Below are 18,852 nucleotides of genomic sequence, written 5' to 3' on the forward strand. Positions count from 1 at the left end.
CTGTATCCGCGCCTGCTGAGGGGAACCATCCCGATATTTTCATATTTTGCGTTAGGCGGCACGGGCGGACATCGATAGCAGCGCCTCTATCGGTCACTAGGGGAAAGCTGGGCTGTAGGCGACGAAATACCGGCTGAGTTGTCACACGTTGAATAGGTTTATAGACATCCGTCTTGTGAAAAAGTTGAACTTTGCTTCAATATTTCTACAGGCAATTTTAGAAGGGTCTTCACATAGATACAAAACTGTTTAGATTATTGATTCACTTCAAGCCTTCCCTATTGTTCTTGATGATGCGGGAAACTATTTCGAATAGTGTTTCTAGCGTAGTAAAAGAACATATTGTGCAAAACGATGAAAAAAGCATAGATGGAAGATTTTAAATGCAATTTTCTCTAGCAATTAATGGTAAATTTCTACAGATCAAGGAAAAGGTGCATGCTAATGATAATTTAAAGTTCTTGGGGCCAGTTGTTTTCTTCTCTTACGTCGCCCAATGGCCGCGAATACACTTGTGATAACGCCTATCGGACCCTCAGTGACCTGACCTCTGTGACCTGACCTCTGTGATCTGACCTGGCATCAGTGACCTCAAATAGCAAAATACCTGTTTAATGGACAATTCCCTATCGGTCATTTCAATGGCATGCATTTTACTCAATTTTATAACGCATTTCTTGAAATGCCTGTAAACGGTGAAAGTTCTACATTTGACCTGACCTGCGACGTCATCAGTTTGACCGAGGTCAATGACATTGGGTCACAAGGTAGTTCCCCGTTGGGGCTATCCAACGCCGTTTGCTGCTTGTCGCTATGTTGCGTGGTTCTCGAGATCTTTGGGGGGGGGCAAATGCCCCATCAGGGTGCGTTGCTCGGCAGACTCCATTAGGGCGGGGGTTAAGCTTTGCCTCAATTTTTTATTTTAATTTTCACACTTGTTTTTTTATTAATAATGTTAACCCGCGCATGACTTAGGTATTTTCCACAACGCGGCTGACTGGGGGGAGGGGGGGGCTCTACAGAGCCACCCAGCCACCCCTCTTATCTCCGAAACTACTGGGCCGATTGTCAAAAATTCAAACGGCGCCTGATAGCCCTGGGCAATTGTTCAGTTAAACCAAATTTCATTGACCTCGAGGTCACCGAAGACGTTGCAGACAGGTCAGGTCAAAGGAAGAATTGATGTGAAAATGATCAATAACATGCCAAAAATTGTATTGGTTCTTTAGTTTACCAAAGAGAAACAAAAGAGACAAGCTTTCGACAACACTGTCATCTTAAGGCCAAATTAAGGTCAAATTTTGAAAATGAAATTAAAAAGTAAGGATTAAAAAGTAAGATTTATCAGGATTTTGGCTTGTTCACAGTTCAGGCTCTGACCGCCGGCTAACACGTACCAGGCTCATTTTTGGTTTGCGCACTCGCATGTCCCGAAGATCCTTTGAGGGTAATGAACTTCAGCTTCGAATGTTCAGGTCCCTGGTTCAGGTCAAGGCCAGGTCATCCTAGGTCACGGAAATTTCACATCATTTATCGGTCACGTGACACATGTTTTATGGTACATTTCACTCATAGATTTCGAAATAAGTATCATCTAAGTCATTTCAGGTCATTTACAGCTGAATTTAGCTGAGGTCGGGTCACTTTTAGGTCATTAAGGTCAAATTTTGAAAATGAAATTTTCACCAAAAAAAAGGTCTCTATCAGATGCAGCTTCAACTCAAGAGCACGATGGTGCTATTTATATTACTGTGCGCTATTAAAAACGTACTGAAAAATGGTTTTAAAACATCTAAAATTGTGAAATTTTGACTATAATGCCGAATGCGTACCTATAACTCTGCCAATTTTAAGGATATTGGGCTGAAACATTCCAGGGTAGATCACCTGTGGTTGTACTATCACATATATTCCGTTTTTTAGCTTAAAAAGTTTAAAATCTTTTTTGTAATTGTATCCGTATATTTTTCAAAATGCTCAGCATTTGGAACATGCGAGATTATATATTAAACCACGAGCAGGAATAAAAACCATTTAAACGTCGAGCCGCAGGCGAGATGGGATAATGCATCTAGCACTCAAGGTTGATCCCTTACCAGCCGTTCGCAAGTAACCCATAACTTACCCATAAGCACTGTCATCTTGGCCTGGGGCCTTAGTGAAAAATCACTCGGACCTATCCTAAATGTCAGCTCAGCGTTCTGACCCGTGTCGCGATCTTCATCGACAAGCCGTCATCGATCTCTCCTGCCCTGGGACCTTGGACTCGTCAGCACCAGCTCTGGGCTCGACCCTGACCTGGTGCCTGAGGCGTCACCTGACAGGTCATTTGGCGGGGCTCAGCAGCCCCCGTCCCCTTCCCGACGCTATGGTGGTTCAGAGCCTTTAATTATTCGCCTGGCACCTATTGCCAGCTTGTGCCACCAACAATTCCTACAGAAGCGTTGCCTGTCCGAGGTGGTGAAAAGGCTCTTTATAAGTAGAAAATTTATCAGGTCTTGTGGTGGATTCTGTGGATTCTGCCCATGTGCTGCTCCTCAGTGTATTTCCTTCTATCTTGTCTGTCATTCCCTCCTGTATCTTCTCCCTATCTATACGGCGCAGGCAAGCCTGGCAGAGCTGCTTAAATCTAATGCGGCAACTTAGGTAGGCCTTCAACAATGCTTTTCATTGTCAGCCGTCCAGAGGTGGTGTCCGCGGATACAAACCCCTTCTCGGTGTCTGGGGACTCTGTCTATGTATATCCTTCCTCTGGCAGCGCGGCCGACGCGGCCCCACAGCCGGAAGCGAGCGGCGCTGACCGGCGGGGGTGACGGTCGCGTCGCGATGTCGGCGGCGCGGTCGGAGCGCGGCCCCGTCCACCGAAATAGCGCGGCGGCCGGTCAGCCGGTCTCCTTCCCCGCCCCCGCCCCCGCCCGCCCCGTCTCCGTCGCCGTCGATGCGCCGTCAGTGTCGCCGTCGACAGTGTCAATCCGGTGTTGCCGCGACAAGGTGCCGGCGGAAAGCGGTGTCGCGAGCCGCTCGTTGTGAACCTTTCTGATACTCTCTCAATCAATCACGAACTCAAGCCGAGCCGGCTGTGCTGGCACTGCTCCGTGTGGTGCTGTTTGACTGGTGACCCGAGCCGGGCCTCTTGCCGTGGGCCGGCGCGCCGGACTGTCGCGCTGGTGTGACCCTTGGCCACGGCGCCGGACGCTGATTTAGCGGCGGCCCGCTGACCTGGCCACCGTCGACCTGTTGGACCGACCCCAGCTCGGCGTCCGTCGGCGCCGGCGGTGGCGCGGCGCCCGCTCAGTTGTTGTTGTGTCAGTGCTGCGTCGGTCAGTGGCTCCGCTCCGCATCCCCGCACGTCCGACGCTGATTCACACAGCCCCGTCAGTCGATCACGCTGAGCCGCCCTTGAATGAGCTCTCGGAGAGGCCCGCGGTGAATCGAAAGTGAGCCTCAAGGGATGCCCTGAGAGTGACCGGAGGTGCTCTGTTTGACCGTGACACCGAAGAGGCCGGCTGCGCTGCCGAGGGAGGACACCTGTGAGGTGTCGCCGGCGGTGTCGGCGGCCGGGGAGGTGGCCGTGAGGCGGCCCGTTTGCGGTTTGGCGGCGGCCACGGGCGCCCGCCGCCATGCCGCGCGTCTGGGAGCTGCTCTCCTACCTGCGGGGGGAGGGCGACCAGCCCAGTCAGCCTGACTCCAAGCTGCGACAGATGTGAGTGGGGTCAGCTCGGCGAGCCGTCCAGCGGCGCCCAGAGGTGACAGGTTAACGGTCAGTTAACTTTGATGTTGCGATGTATGACGTTAATCGCTAGTTTTGGTTGATTATAAGCCGGGCGCGCTGGCAATCGTCTGACACCTTTCGCCCTTGGCTACTTGCTGCGGGTCGGTTCTCTAAATAACTGCCCGATGTCCTCCCAAGGCTGAGTGATCATGTGAGCAGTGACGTCTGTCCCTCCCCTGCCCGAATTTAGCCATCAGCCTCAGCCTTCTTCCAACTGACCTCTTCGGCTCGTCTTTTATCAGTGACCTATGACACCGATCAGGGGCGGATCCAGGAATTTTCGGGAGGGGGGGCGGCAAGTCGAAATAGGGGCGACCTGGCAATCCGGGGGCGCTCCACACAAAGGGGGCGCCAAACCGTCAAAATCGGGAGCTAAAAGCCCGCGCCGTGCTAGGGGGCGTTACCGCGCTCCCCCTCAGGGTTTTCGCAAATATCTGAAAAATGGCTGCGCGCAGCGCCGCCATTTTCAGCATACCTTATCATGCATCTTTTTTGCACATGTTGTAAAATGTCTGACGCGGGTGATGGAAGGTTAGGTCACCAGGTTATGCCAAGTGACCTAGCCTAAGAAAAAGTTCAAATGCTTACCATTGCTATACCGACTGAACGATTGCTTTGAACCTTTCAGCGATTGATGAAAGCAACACTATTCATGAAATGTATATCTCGGAGTTTCGATATCTGTGACCTAAGGTCAGGTCAGTAGTGCGACGTCTCCATTAGGTAGGTAGGTATAATTAAGTCTTTGGGAGAAAACTGAAAGGCATCTCTTTTGGACGAGCGCCATTCTAGACAATATCAAGCATTGGGATACATATAAAGTTAACACACTGAGCACCTAGTGTGACCACTCATAATGTCCCAGAGGTCATCCCATGTCATGAAAGGTCCGCAGCAGTTTTTTAACAACTTTTGATAGATTCAAGCTAGAGCGATAAAAACACCTCAGCTGTGTTCAGCTCGACGATACGCATCGACTGCTATGCAGCATGACCTTTCCCGGTCAGGTCATGCCCTTGACCTGAGGTCAAATTCTCAAAATTACCTTTCATACGGTCAACCTTTAGTTTGTTCGGCGTGTCTCGACGACAGAAACGCAATGCTGGCAAACGTAATGTCGAGACTCTCTTGAGCAAAAGTTATTGCAGGAAACATTGTTCGTTAAAAGGCTATTTTTAGAGTCTTTTGCCCTCTGAAGGCTAAACCGTTGACCTGAGGTCAAATATGAGCGCAGCTTGCAGAAACACCTTTAAAAGGGCTATCGAATGCGCTTTTCTGCGGCGCTATAGCTCTATTGGTTTCCGAGTTATGTGCCGCTGCTTCGAAAACGGAAAAATGTTGAAACAGGCAACATTTTACCTTTGATGATCTCTGGTGACCTGACATTCGACCTGACCTAAAAAATGACCGTTTTGTTGTCGTCCTGTTTTTTTTTTTTTTTGACGATCTTTCGAATGCCGCTTATCGCGTGTCACTACGCGGCCCAGGAGCCGAGTTAGACGAGGGAGTGTGCCCCCCCCTCCCCAGCAGGACACGGAAAACTCAGACCACCAGCACGGTACGGGTTAAAAGTCGTAGATGGGCACCGCTACCCTAGCAAAAGATATTAGCAAAAAGGTGGCCTCCATTTACTGGTGCAGTCCTTCTTCTCCCGGTCCTTTTTCTGGAAGCGTCTCACTTATGCTGGTATGCCTCACTTCCCGGGGGCGCCCAACCTCTGCTTGGATCGCCTAATCCATTATGGAGAGACCCACTTTGCTCAAGTCGCCTCATTTCTTCCTTCTAAGAACGACCAATTTGCTGTACGCGGCCCACTTATCTGGGACGCCCATTTTCTGCTAGTAGTGCCCCTCTTCTTCCTGATGCGTCCCACTTCTACTACGATTGCACCTTTTCTGTTAGGGCGCCCCTTTGCTGCTGAGGAGTCTTTTTTCTACTGTGAATAGGGCGGCCCTCTCCTGTTGGGCGACTCCAAATTCTGCTGGAGGCGCCCCACTTCTGCCCAACTTTTGGTGGGCTGCCCCTCTCTTGCAGGGGGCACTTCTCTTTTGCTGGAGACGCCACTCCTGTGGGGGCGCCCTTCCACTGCGGGGAACGTCTCTCTTCTGCCAGAGGCACCCCTTTTCTTCTTATGGGGTTCCTGTTTTTTTTTTTCTGGGGCGAGGCGACCCTCTGCTGCTCGGAACGGGGCACACCTCTCCTTTTACTGGGGCACCGCCCCTCTGCTGGGGTTGCCCTTCCGCTGTCGTCAGGGGCGCCCCTCTTGGTAGAATATACTCCTTTTCTTTTTGTAATGGGGCGCCCCTCTTCTACCGGGGGCGCCCATCTGCTGCTGGGGCGTCTGTCTTCTGCCGGATATTGTCAATGGGGCGCCCATATCCTGTTTGGCGGGCCCAACCTCTGCTGGAGGCTCCCTATTTCTGATTAACTTTTGCTGTGGCGCCTCTTCTGCTGGGGCGCCCCTCTTCTGCTTGGGGCGCCCGTCTCCTGCTGGAGACCCTTCTCTTCTGTTGCGGCGCCCCTCTTCTGCCAGTGGCACCCATTTTCTTATTATGGGGCTCCTTATTTGCTGGGACGCCCAGCTGCTGTCAGGGCGCCCCTCTTCTCGGAATGGGGGCGCCTCTCTTCTTTTGCTGGGGCGCCGCTCCTCTTCAGGGGACACGTCTCCTGCTAAGGGTGCCCTTCCGCTGCCAGGGGCGCCCCTCTTGAACATAAGGTATTTTATATTCTTGTAACGAAACGCCCTCTTCTGCTGGGGGCGCCCATCTGCTGCTGGGGCGACTCTCATCTGCTGGGAATAGGCAATTGGGCGTCACTCTCCTGCTTGGTGAGCCCAACTTCTGCTGGAGGCGCCCTATTTCTGTTGAACCTTTGCTGTTTTGCCGCTCTTCTGCTCGGGGCGCCCTCTCTGCCGCGGGATATGGGCGCCTTTTTCGGATGGCGGGGGGGGGGGGCGGCCGCCCCCGTCGCCCCCCCTGGATCCGCGCCTGACACCGATGTATTTTCGATTGAAATTGTGGACAAAGTGATGTGGAGTGAGAGACGATGGACGTGGTGCAGGTAATGGCCATAGATCCCCTATATTTGTTAATCGTGAAATACGCGTTTTTTCAGATTTATTCGTGATACGCCTGCATGTCTATAGCCTCGGTCACAGATAACATTAGTACTACTGTTATCTGTGCCTCGGTATATGATATACCTAACAATCCTAATCGCAGGATGCATTACATACTTTTTGTCGGACATTTTCCTAAATATAGCATACATTCGACCTCCAGCGCCGCTGGTGCCCTCCACACAGCCGAACTCCGCGGCCATATGATCGATCCACCTCCTCCTCCGCAGGCGTGAGGCGTCCCTGCCGGTGGACCCTGCCAGCCGGCGCGAGCTCGATGACCTGGTGGCCACGGTGGGCGTGCAGAAGAAGGAGATCGCCCAGCTGACTGATGAGCTGGCCGGGTACCGGGCGCGCGAGCAGGAGGCCGCCGCCCGCCTCACCTCCCAGCTGGCCGAGTGTGACCGGCTCAGGGCGGAGCTGACACAGGCTAGAGCGGATCTCCAGCAGCGAGATCAGCAGCTACAGGAGCGGGACCAGCAGCTGTTGGAGCGGGACCATCAGCTGCAGGAGCGGGACCAACAGCTGCAGCTCAGCACCCAGCAGCTGCGCGCGAGGCAGGCCAAGGTCGAAGGTGAGTGTAACTGGGACCGGGGCGATGCGGCTGGGTTTGTGGCTGGGACCGGGGCGATGCGGCTGGGTCTGTAGCTGGGACCGGGGCGATGCGGCTGGGTCTGTGGTGGCTGGTATGTACGAGTATGTATGTACCAGGGCGAGGTGGCTGGGTCTGTGGCTGGGACCAGGGCGAGGTGGCTGGGTCTGTGGCTAGGACCAGGGCGAGGTGGCTGGGTCTGTGGCTGGGACCGGGGCGATGTGGCTGGGTCTGTGGCTGGGACCAGGGCGAGGTGGCTGGCTGGGTTAGGTGGAGGCTGTACGGATAAAGGTGTGCGAGTGAGCAATGTGAGCGGGTGCGGGAATGGAAAGAGACACGAGCATGCATTGCTATTAAGTGGATGATGAAGATCAGCTGAATGACGGCTTGTCGTGGTATTTTAGAAGGTATGTAATTAAGGATCGATATTGAGGGCGCTAACTCGCATGCTGCCACTCCATTCCAAGATTCACTCAAGAGTGACCGGTTTTAACTTTGAAGTTAAGTGGCGTGCTTCATCAGCTGTCAGAGAAATGCGGCCTGTTGCTCTTCATTTGTCATATGCCACTTCAAACTCAATTAATATTTGGTTTTTGGGTAGTTAAGGGGTTCGGCTAGCCTGGCGCGAATGTCGTTGGCCCGAGACCATTTCCGCAGTCCGTTTAAATGACCTGTCGGGCCGCCAAGCCAACACAATTCAACATCCGCGAAGTGCTTGGCACCTAACGCCCCCCGGCGTGACTTTGGCTCTTCGCAGACAACACATATGACTAAGCATGACTAATGGTTACGACTCTGAGCTGGCCAAATTCCTACATGGACCATGGGGGGCATCAATGATGCCAAAGAAGTTGCAGGATATTTCATCAACTTCGCTGTTTTATGATTTGTTAACAATGGAGCCATGGACTTCATTGAATGATTTACCTACCTTTCAAACAGTGGGTATAATATATATTCGTTGTCATGCCTTGAAAACATGCTTTGGACTGGTTCCGTGTGATTGTGCTCCTCTATTTTATTTATGTATCAGGCACTACCATGGTCTGCCATCGGTGCTGTATCGTACCTTGCTTGTATAAGTTACACATACCTATATCATATATCATAATATAAAAAGAAAGCGAGTTACAGCAAATTACGCGGTGAAGTTCAGCATTTTGTTGCTAAAAAAATTCACATGCACCAGGATTGAAAAGATTCTGAACACCACAAACGACTCTTTCAGACCATCCTACTTGATTTCAGTTGTTTGATTTCAGTTTCCCAGACACGTATATTTAGCCCTAGCCTGGGAAAATCCTCGGTATATTTTGGTGCGTTGATGTCAACAAATAGCCTTCTCGTGGCCGAGGCGGGGTCCAAGAGCAATATTTGACGGCAGCGTCACAGGCGTGGGAGGCTTGACGCCGGCCGAAAGACGCAGAACCGGCCACTAGACACGACCGAGGGTCTACTTTTAGCCCGGTGGCAGAGGCTGGATGTGTACTCGTCGGACAAAATGAGTGACAGGGTAAAGGCTGCGTAAATAGAACTAACTTTACATGTAGGAAACTGCTACGACTTTATTTGATCATGTTTGCTTTTATTGCTTTTAGAAAGTAACCCGCGCCCCGCTGGGGGGCAGAATCTGCCCCCCCTCCCGTTTTTCGCCAATAACTTCTAAAGGCGTTACGCCAACGACGTCAAACTTTCAGTACCTTATCATACATCAATTTGACACGTTCCCTGAAAATTTGAGCAAAATCCGTCGGAAATTTTTTGAGAAATTGACGTTTTAGTGACGTCATGTTCGCCATTTTCGCCTCAAAAACGGAAAAAATTTCAAACGCCGCTAACATCTTCATTTTTAAAGGAATCAAGACGTAACAAGAAAGGTTATACGTGACTCTACTTTGTCTATCAAATGGCTATCTCGGATTTTTGAAAATTTTGGATTTTGGCCATTTTTTCTAAAAAAACTGACTTTTTTGGGAAAATAATCATAAAATCCAAAATGTTAAGTGTATCGAAAAAACCGGAGTATATGTCAGAGAGGTGGTCTTTGTGCACCTACATACCAATTTTTAGAAGAATCGGTTCAAAAATGTGGGAGTTATTCAAAATTTTATGACGTCACGACACAAAATTTTTGAATTTTTTTTTAACTTTTAGACCTCGTACGGAAACAAAAATAGCACCATTCGATTCGCCGTGACAAACTGCATCAGATAGACACCTTTTTAGGCCTTAACCCTAGCGCCGCACATGGGGGGGTGGTTGCCACCCCCCCCCCCCAGGCAGTTTTTCTGCTCTGCACTCAACATTTTTAGAGCTAGAAGGCTGATTTTTCGTATAGCTGCTCGTCTATCCTTTCTTGATGTCCACTGAAAATTTCAAGTTTCTGTGATTTTTGGTTTCGGAGATATGACCTTGTTTTTCAGGTCATGTCATGACCCAAATGGCCAATTCTCAACATCTTGCGTTTGCCATGGGCCTTGTGAGCTTTTGACACCCTGATTTCGGCCTTTTTTGCCAGTCTTACCTCCCACCTATCATGGAACATGTTGTTCGACGATGTACAGGGGTCAAGGTCAGGGTCAAGGTCAACCTAGGTCATCTAAGATAATTGCGTTTTAGGCAAGCTGAATTTACTTTTTGTGAAGTTTTTTGACTGCATTTTTGGTAAAAGCTTCTCAGATCATGATTTCATGTGATATGGACCCAAAAAAAATCGGTGCACACATCAGTATACACACAGACACACACAGACATACAAACACATATAATTGACCTTGACCTAACTTGACCTGAAATGACCTCAGCAGCAAAATTCTGGTCGGATAGTGTGACAAAGAGGTTCTAGCTGGCTTGGCACCAGAAAACAGCATCGTCATCGGTATTTGATAAGCAGCGCACTTGATATCCAACGGTGACCCAAAACAGCAACATTTTTTAGTTTGACCTGACCTGGAAGGTCAATGACTGACCTGAGAAGGTAAAACTGGGTATCATTGGATTCGTCTCTTCCCAAAGAATCTTTTTGGTCTTTACTGCTAAGCTCTATCTCCAACAGGAACGAAATGGCGCGGGGGGGGGGTGGCAACCACCCCCCCATGTGCGTTCTAGGATGGGAAAATGGCATGTGCGGGCGAGGGTTAAGAACCAACTTCAAAATTTGACCTCACTTGTCCTGACCTTGACCTGACCTTGACCTAAAATTCATCCAGAGGTGTTCCATAATCATATCACTAATTGAGTGTGTCTATTGAATTATATGAGTAAAATGACCCATAAAACATGTGTCTCACATGCCCTTTTCTATATTTTGTTTTTGGTGACCTGACCTGACCTGACCTGACCTTGACCTTGACCTTTGAATGACATTGTATGCAACGAATATTGTCTTGGTAGTCTAAGAACGCGTTTTGGGCAATCAGTCTCAATCCATTCTTCGGCAACTACGGTGCAAGGCCGATACTGTAGAAACCTGCATTTTGTACCCTTGACCTGACCTTGACCTGACCTCTGACCTACTTAAGCAAAAAAATTGGGCTCTGAAGATCCGCCTTGTTGTGAGCTTTCGATTGCCGTTTTCCCCGTCTTTCTACGACCATCGGTTCGGAAGTTAGACAGGGGGCAGAATCTGCCCCCCCCCCCCAGCAGGGCGCGTATGGCTGAATAGCCCAGCGGGGCGCGGGGTAAGAGCCAAGATGCGCACTGCACAATCCTGGTTACTAACTACTATGCATTTCAGACCCTCTGGAACAGTCCTTTTTGGCTCTTTCTCGTTAGTTATACGCTTGATTTCAACCAAACTTTGACACAATGAGTTTCAAGGCCCTACCTAATTTTTTACTAATATGGTCTTTTAACAAAATGTCAAAATGAAGGGCATTTGTCATTGACTTGTAATGGTAAAGATTGATCGGAAAACTCTGCGCCGTGGTAGAGGCTAGCATGGCGTAGCAGCGTCAGCTGTTGCGCCGCAGCTAAGCTCCGCCCACTGCGCCGCGACACCGAGACCGGTCATTCGCCGCTCGGGGTCAGAGCAGTGCGGAGCTCTGACGGATTGGAACAAGACACATGCTAACGCAGGTATCCTTGCGTGAATTTATGCCATATCTCGGGCGGAGAGAATAAGGATGAAGAATGCTATGCATATCGGTGTGTGTATAAAACGATAAGCACTGCTTCCAGCGACAGATTAAGCTCCAGAATGTTATTCCCTACAAAATGAAAATAATGTTATTTTCAATAATTTATTGCGAGCTTCTCCGCTGCCCTGTTTTCCTACAGGCTATGGTGCATTTAAGGAGTAACGAGGCATAATCTACCGGATTGTCTTTAGGTACGCATGTGACATTCAGCGGCCTTATTTAATTGAGGATATCCACATACCTATGTAGGGGAAGTTGGGGGAACGCCGAATACTTTTTTTCTGACGCCCGTAGCACGCAAGGTAGACAACATAAGCTATTCTTGTTGGCGTCATTCGAGAGGCCAGTCTTTTGCCTTTCAAACATACCAGGCGTAGTTGATGAATTCGCATACCGTTAAGCGCACAAACTAAAAATATCCAAGGAGTGACTTTTTCGGCGTTGCCCCGGACTGCGGGGAAAGCCGAAAATGGGAGAAATGATCTACGGGGAATGCCGACATTGATGTTTTGCCACTTTATCTCAAACTTTATCCAGAATTTATCAAAGCTGACACGCGTTTTAAGAGCTTGAGGACGCTTGGTGCACACTGGAAGTTATAACTGTGTGATATAATAAGAAAATGCCAGGTAAATAATTCCTTATAGGTAACAAGCCGTTGTGTCGGTTGAAAGTGTAATTTGTGTGACTAAAAATTCGCGTTGCTATTTTACAGCAGTAAAGTCCACGTAGCGTGCTTTAACCCTATTAGTGGCAGGCTCCTGGCTACCCCATATTAGTGGCAGGGGGGGGGGGCTGTTTACGACCCCCCCTTGATATCTCGAGATCTAACGGGCCGATTTTCAAAATTCAAACGGCATTCGATTTCGCTCAACGAGATCTACATTTCTAAAAAAAACAAAATTAAAAAATGTCAATAGGGGGGTAGAGGGGGGTAAAAACGGGCAAATTGCAGATACATTTTAGACTGTTTATCACGGCCAGGTTTCTGAACCAATCTTAACGCAACTTTTGCCGATCGATAGAGAATGAACCAGGAATTCATATGGATCCTAAAAATATGCATTTTCAAAAATCATAGGTGGATACAGATCATTGAGATTGGGGGTACACAAAAAGTATAGTAAATAAGGTTTTTGTTGGTACTGTTTCTAAAAAGGGTGGCAATGGTCTTGTTATGTTACAATTTTCTCATGAGAGAACGACTAAAATTGTATTGGTCATGCATAGGCGGTGTCAGGGCACCTATGTTGGGAGGTAAAAAATAACCCCCCTTTTTGGACTCCTGGATCCGCCTATTATAGCAAAAACGTGTCAAAAGAGGATGCACAATAACTTTGTATATGTTATCACATGATACCTTTCATTCACTGTTCGTAAAACTGGTGCAGCATCGTGATCTTCGCCCAAATGACGCTTCACGAATAGGACCCCCCAATTCCCAGTGCTCTGGAGCCGCCCCTGGTAAAGTTATGAACTTGAAATTTTCAGGGAATGTGCCCAATTTAGTTTTAGGAAAAGTCAGAAAATTTCAGCATCGTAGCTTCAGCGGTTTCGGAGATATTCCCGAAAAACCTGAGGGGTGGATAAAAACAACCCCCCCCCTGCCACTAATAGGGTTAACGTGCGTAATTGCACGTTTTCGGCATTACCCCAGCCAGCCATACTTTCATTTGCAGGCCCATAACTTTTCAACGTGCCGTATAAATTTCAAATAGGCAGCACACTTATGCAAAGACATGCTGAAGATTACTTGACCGAATTGGCCAGACAAACGGTAGCATAATGAGTAAGTAATGCAGCTTCAAAGGCGCATGTAGTACAAGGAACGCGTACCTTGAAAACGCTCTTGGCGCCCTCACAGCCGAAGTATTCCGAATGACGACTCGTAACAAACATGGGATAATTGTAGTCACTTAAGCTTCAGAGCATCACTGACAGGTGGCATCCATGTCTTACGGTTTTTGAAATATCTCGAATTTCGGCTTTGCCCCAACTCCGGCATTGCCCCAACTTCCCCTACTTGCGTTTAGTTTTTTTTTGAAATATTTTTTTTTTTGGGGGGGGGGGGGTAAAAATAGTCAATCTTTCCATAATATTTCCACAATGCTTTAAGCATATTGTTGATAGATCTTAGGGTCGAAAAACAATAAAACAGGGAAAGATAGGATGACTCAATCTGAAAATGCAGATATGCAATATCGAGAGTTAATGATCTTGATCTCCCATCCTTCTCTACCCCTTGTCAATCTCTCGACTCTCTAATCTCTATCTCCGTCACTTGTCTCTGGTTTACCATCATTGTCTGTCTTTCGTCTACAGTCTTTGTCTCCTGTGTCTGCTCATAGCGTTAATGCATATTGTTTGCTGTCCACTAGCCACCGTCTACCGCTCGTCTCATTGTCACTTTGTCTCCTCTTCCTTTTTCTTACTTGCTCCGTCCTTATTTGTTGTAGTAAAAGTTCATGACATGCAAACAAGTGCTCCACTCCACTGCGCTGCGCGCGCGGCCCGCACGCCGGCCCGGCCAGACGGCGACTGCCGCCGACATGACCCGAGGCTGGACCGCAAGTGGGCGGAGCCAAGCCGCAGTGCGCTAGCACGTCACGACCAATCAGAGGGGAGACAGCGCCGGCCGGTGCCAGCCTCTAAGCAGGGCTCAGATGACCTTAACATTATCAATCAATGACAAGTGCCTTTATTTTTCATTTTTTGTTAATAGACCATATTGATAAAAATTAGGTAGGGATCTCAAACTACCATTACCAAAGTTTGGTTAAAATCAAACGCATATACAACGAGAAAAAGCGGAAAAGGACTGTTCCACAGGGTCTGAAATGCATAATAGGTGCAAAGGTACTGCTTACTACGGTTGTTTTTGTGCATTAATTTTTCTTAATCATTAGAACCCCATCCATCCGAATATTGACCGCCCTGACCGCAACAAATAGAAAAAAAAAATAATAAAGTAGGCGTCCCACCCGCCCGACCGCGTTGACGATAACTCCACCAGACAATCGGCATTTTGAATGACAACTTAGAAAGGGGAATCCGTCTCCGGGCTGTTCGTTTGAGTAGCTGAGCAGTTGCAGTGGGCCGCCCATCTCACCAGTCCACTGCCATCCCCACGGAACGGGAGTGGCGGCTGCAGCCCACCAGCCAGTGGCCGTCTAAGCCCAATGTCACTTTATGTTCTCATCCCATGACTCTAAAATAGTCTCAATAAGCCCAGAGGACCTAAACTACCAAAGCGAAAAAATTGTCCGTAAACCTATAAAGGCACGGCACTTCTCCACCCGAATGGCTGGAGACAGGCGCCGCAGCACTGAGTGTGATTGGCTCTGTCGGCTCTGTCAGGTTTAGCGCGCCGATGTCAGGACCATGTCTGAGCGGCGCCGAGGGCACTGTGCCAGCGGGGCAGACAATCTGACCGAATGTTTATGGCGGGTGACGGCGCACACGCGGCCGGCGGGCGGCCCTCTTAGCTGCCGGGGGTGGGGCCAGTCAGTGGCCTGCTCCCGAGCCGGGGCGGGGCTTCTCTGTGATGTGGGGACAGGCCCGGAGCACACCAGGTAGGTGGTGAAAAATGACCGGCAAAAAAATAATGGAGTATTATTGGTGCCTTTTCCGATACGCCTTGTGACAAATGAAAACACTTAAGGATGATAGGAGGCATGTGATGCTTCACTTTAGGTCAACCTTAAACTTATTTCAGGTCTGGTAAAATAAAAATGTTGCTGTTCGTATGCTCGGTCACAATGGAGAACGATAGTGTTTCTATTTGTTGTTTATAGACGGCATTGATGCTTTGTTGTGCCCATTGGCATGGAGTCCGTCAATTGCTAGTTAACAAAGGCATATGTAGGCAACGTGGAGGTCAATGTCCTCGACCCGAGATGACTTCAGCTGCTGTTTTAGTTTTACAACTTTTAAGGCCAGTTTTAAGCTAATTTCGAATTAGGCAGTAGCACCCATTTGAACGATTGAGAACTGGTTTTGTTTTCTAGATGTAGCATGTCACGAAGCTGTCAGTGGTCGTCCACACGGGCCTCCTAAAAATTTCCGGCGGGACGCTTGCTAGTTGACCTGACCTGACCCGACCTATCACAAATGCATGATTAAATCATCTTGGATCAAATTCTAACACAAAAATCGAAATCTGGACCCCAGCAATCCCCATAACACCTCGCCTGGAAAAGTTCATAGCAGGCCCCGATGTTCCCAACATTCGGGCCATTGACCTGACTTGGAAGGTCGACCTATGAAGGGTATTTGAATTGAGTGCCAGTGGCCTCCATTCGTTACGAGCAACACACGTTTTTTCGTGAATCTCTAGCCTGAGCAGGTTTTGAACGGCTTTAGGGAGGGTCTTACGGACCTCACTCCCCCCTCCCGACGATGTAAGAAGGCCAATACGGCGAGGGATATAAACGAAAGATATCCATATTTTTCTCGCAAGAGCGCTCCAAAGAATAAGTGGTGAGGGATACTTAATTAAAATGAATCATTTTGTTTTCAATAAAGCTTACCCATGCCTGCCTTTAGTACTGAATCCTTAACGTTTCGTTCAGTCGCTGTTTTGCACCACGATTGTTTCAAGGCTCTTGCCTTGCGAGTTAAAACCGCCAGTCGTGTTTATGGAAATCCTAAATAAACAGGCCCCAAACTCTGTGAGTGGCATGAGATATTGCCACAGACTACATGTAGACATGGCGAACGGGATAAAATAGCGGTGGGTGAGAAATAGGTATTCATAACCAGGCGGTGACTATTTCACGGTAATGACAGTGGTAATGTGTGCGTTTAATTTTTACTACATATATCGCTTCTACACCAATTCGAATGCAGCATATCAATTGCAAACACTGCTTACCAAAAGCTCATATTTGTTTTACACAATCATAAATGTATGCCAAAGATTCATTGGTACCGAGCTTCTACTTGTGTGTTTCGGGTCAAAACTAGGTCAGATTAGGTCACAAATGGTAACAGAAATTTTTAAGATTGTATAGGTCAGGTGACACATGTTTTATGGTCCATTTTGGTCAAACAATTTGAAATATGAAATTGACCTGAAACTGTGAATCTGTTCCGTCTGAAGCCGTTTTGAACTATTCATAGCAATGTCAAGGTCATGGTGCAGGACATAAAGGTGACATTTTGAAGTTGATTTTTTTTTTCTAACGGTGACTTGTATCTTTATAGCACGATGGTGTTCATCTATATTATGTTCATCTCGGAGCATTGATATCTGTGACCTAAGGTCAGGCTAATTTTGCAAGCTTTCCATAAGCCAATGGGAGTAAATTGAAAGGCGTCTATGGACGAACGTCGTTCTTAAAACTTTCAAGCATCAGTTTACACTTCACAGGTAAGCATAACACACTGGACCGGCAAATTGCACCCGTGGCCCCTCCTTCTACCTCTGAGGTCATCTCAGGTCATGAAGAGTCTCAAGCAGTTTTTTTTACAGTAACTTTTGAAAGAGACATGCTAGAGCTCTGAAGGCTCCAAAGATGTGCTCAGGGCGACGATGCGGATCGACTGGTATGCATCTTGACCTTTTCCGGTCAAGTCATAACCTTGACCTGAATTCGAATGTTCAAAATGATTTTTCAAGGTCACATAATAGTGGATTCGGCGTGGCTTAACCAGAGGAACACGATCCTTGCAAGAGCGAAGTTATGACTTTCAAGAGTCAAAAGTTAATGCAGGAAAAAAAAACATGTTTTTCGTAAAACGGCAATTTTAAAAGTATTTGTCCACCAGAGGCTCAACCGATGCTCTGAGGTGAAACCTGAAAACAAAGTCGAGCGTTTAAAGAGCTATTGGATGCGCTTTTCTGCGGCGCTGTAGCTTTATTCGATGCCGAGTTATGCACCGACTTGTCGAAAATTGTTGAACTAGGCAAAATGTGATCTTTGATGATCTCTGGTGAGTGGTGACATGACCTTTGATCTGGCCTAAAAATGTCAAGTCATTATTTTTTTACGTTTCTTCGTATGCCGCTAAACGCGTGCTGTTACGTGACGAAGGAGCCGAGTTAGACGGGGGAAGGGGGCGTGAAAACGCACCTCCCCTCCCCACCACTGCATGAAAAACTCAAACCAACAGTACCTACGGCCGGATACCTAACCAAACATTATCTAATTGATCTTATGTACCCGCCATTCCCGAACCTTTTCTCATATTGCCGACCATATGTAACTGACCAGTCTTGGACTGTCCCCAGACGCCCAGCTGGAGCTGAACCAGAAGACTGCCGAGCTGTCTCGGACAGCCCAGCAGCTGGCGAAGCTCGAGGGCACGGCTGAGGAGGCCAGGGGCGAGGTCGCCCGGCTCAGTCAGCAGACGGCCGACCAGAACAGTGAGTCCCGCCGGCCGAGCGACCCGCGCCGCCGCGTGTAATGGGTGAACAGTGGAGTCAGGTGATGCCTCGCGCTTCCTGCTCCTCTCCTCCAGCCGCCCCGGGCTGCGGCAGCAGTGGGAGACCACCCCAACTCTGGTGCTGCAGCTGGGGACGACAGTACGACAGGAATCAAAGCCGAAACCTCCCGCAGCCAGGGATAATGCTTTACCGCATTGCAGTAGGTGCTATTTCGGAATTCATGCAACTTTCGTTTTGCTTCTGTGATAGCCCGTCCCTACCCGCCACGTGACAAGATGCATCACTCGATGTCGACTGCTGCTTCACAGAGCAAATAGTACACCTCGAAACTCAGCTCAGGACTGCGAAGCTGGCCGTGGCGGCAGCGGCGGCCGCCCCACCGCCGCCGCCGCCGCCGCCCCCGCCCACCATTGACCCTGCGGAGGTGGAGGCTCTCAGGACGGAGCTCGCAACAGTCCGCGAGAGCCTGCGCGTCTCCGAGACGCAGCGTATGCAGGAGATCCGCATGATTCAGGAGGTGAGAAAGGTAGGAGCGATCGCCCGGTGCTGTCCTCTGCCGTGGTCCCCGGTGACTAACCTCTCCGGGACGCCTCGCGGCGTCCGGCCCGGCCCGGACCGTCCGGCGCGGTCCGGCACAGACGGTCACCGGACTTGGACACCGATTTGGCAGGCGGCGCGCCATTGAGGACCGGCGCCGCGCCGCACTGGCCGGCCGCCAGGTCAGCCCAGCCGCCGGTGTTAGCCGAGACCGCCCCGATCGACACTGTTTGGCTTAGTTAGTGAAATCCGACGATTTTGTTGACCTTACACCCGTGTCGCATGCGATAATATTAGTGAATGCTA

The 18,852-nt window shown here is 49.2% G+C and overlaps 1 protein-coding gene across 4 annotated transcripts in view; it reads left to right on the forward strand.

Moving 5' to 3' along the window:
• Positions 1-2,963: 2,963 nt before the first annotated feature.
• The window catches only part of LOC122364090 (trichohyalin-like), a 28,528-nt gene continuing 12,639 nt past the window's right edge, over positions 2,964-18,852 (forward strand). For 2 of the 4 annotated variants that reach the window (XR_006253486.1, XM_043334159.1), the window contains exons 1-4: positions 3,264-3,703; positions 7,121-7,464; positions 17,854-17,988; positions 18,318-18,526. Coding sequence is in view for 3 of the 4 variants with exons in the window: in XM_043334159.1 (XP_043190094.1) it covers positions 3,621-3,703; positions 7,121-7,464; positions 17,854-17,988; positions 18,318-18,526 (771 nt within the window). In the remaining variant the exon portion in view is untranslated. Of the gene's footprint in view, positions 3,704-7,120; positions 7,465-15,107; positions 15,194-17,853; positions 17,989-18,317; positions 18,527-18,852 lie in introns of those variants that run through there. The other 2 variants (XM_043334158.1, XM_043334160.1) reach the window with 2 other exon arrangements.

The sequence above is a fragment of the Amphibalanus amphitrite genome, unplaced genomic scaffold, assembly GCF_019059575.1.
Source record: "Amphibalanus amphitrite isolate SeventyFive unplaced genomic scaffold, NRLGWU_Aamphi_draft 000655F_arrow, whole genome shotgun sequence".
Classification (NCBI taxonomy): domain Eukaryota; kingdom Metazoa; phylum Arthropoda; class Thecostraca; order Balanomorpha; family Balanidae; genus Amphibalanus; species Amphibalanus amphitrite.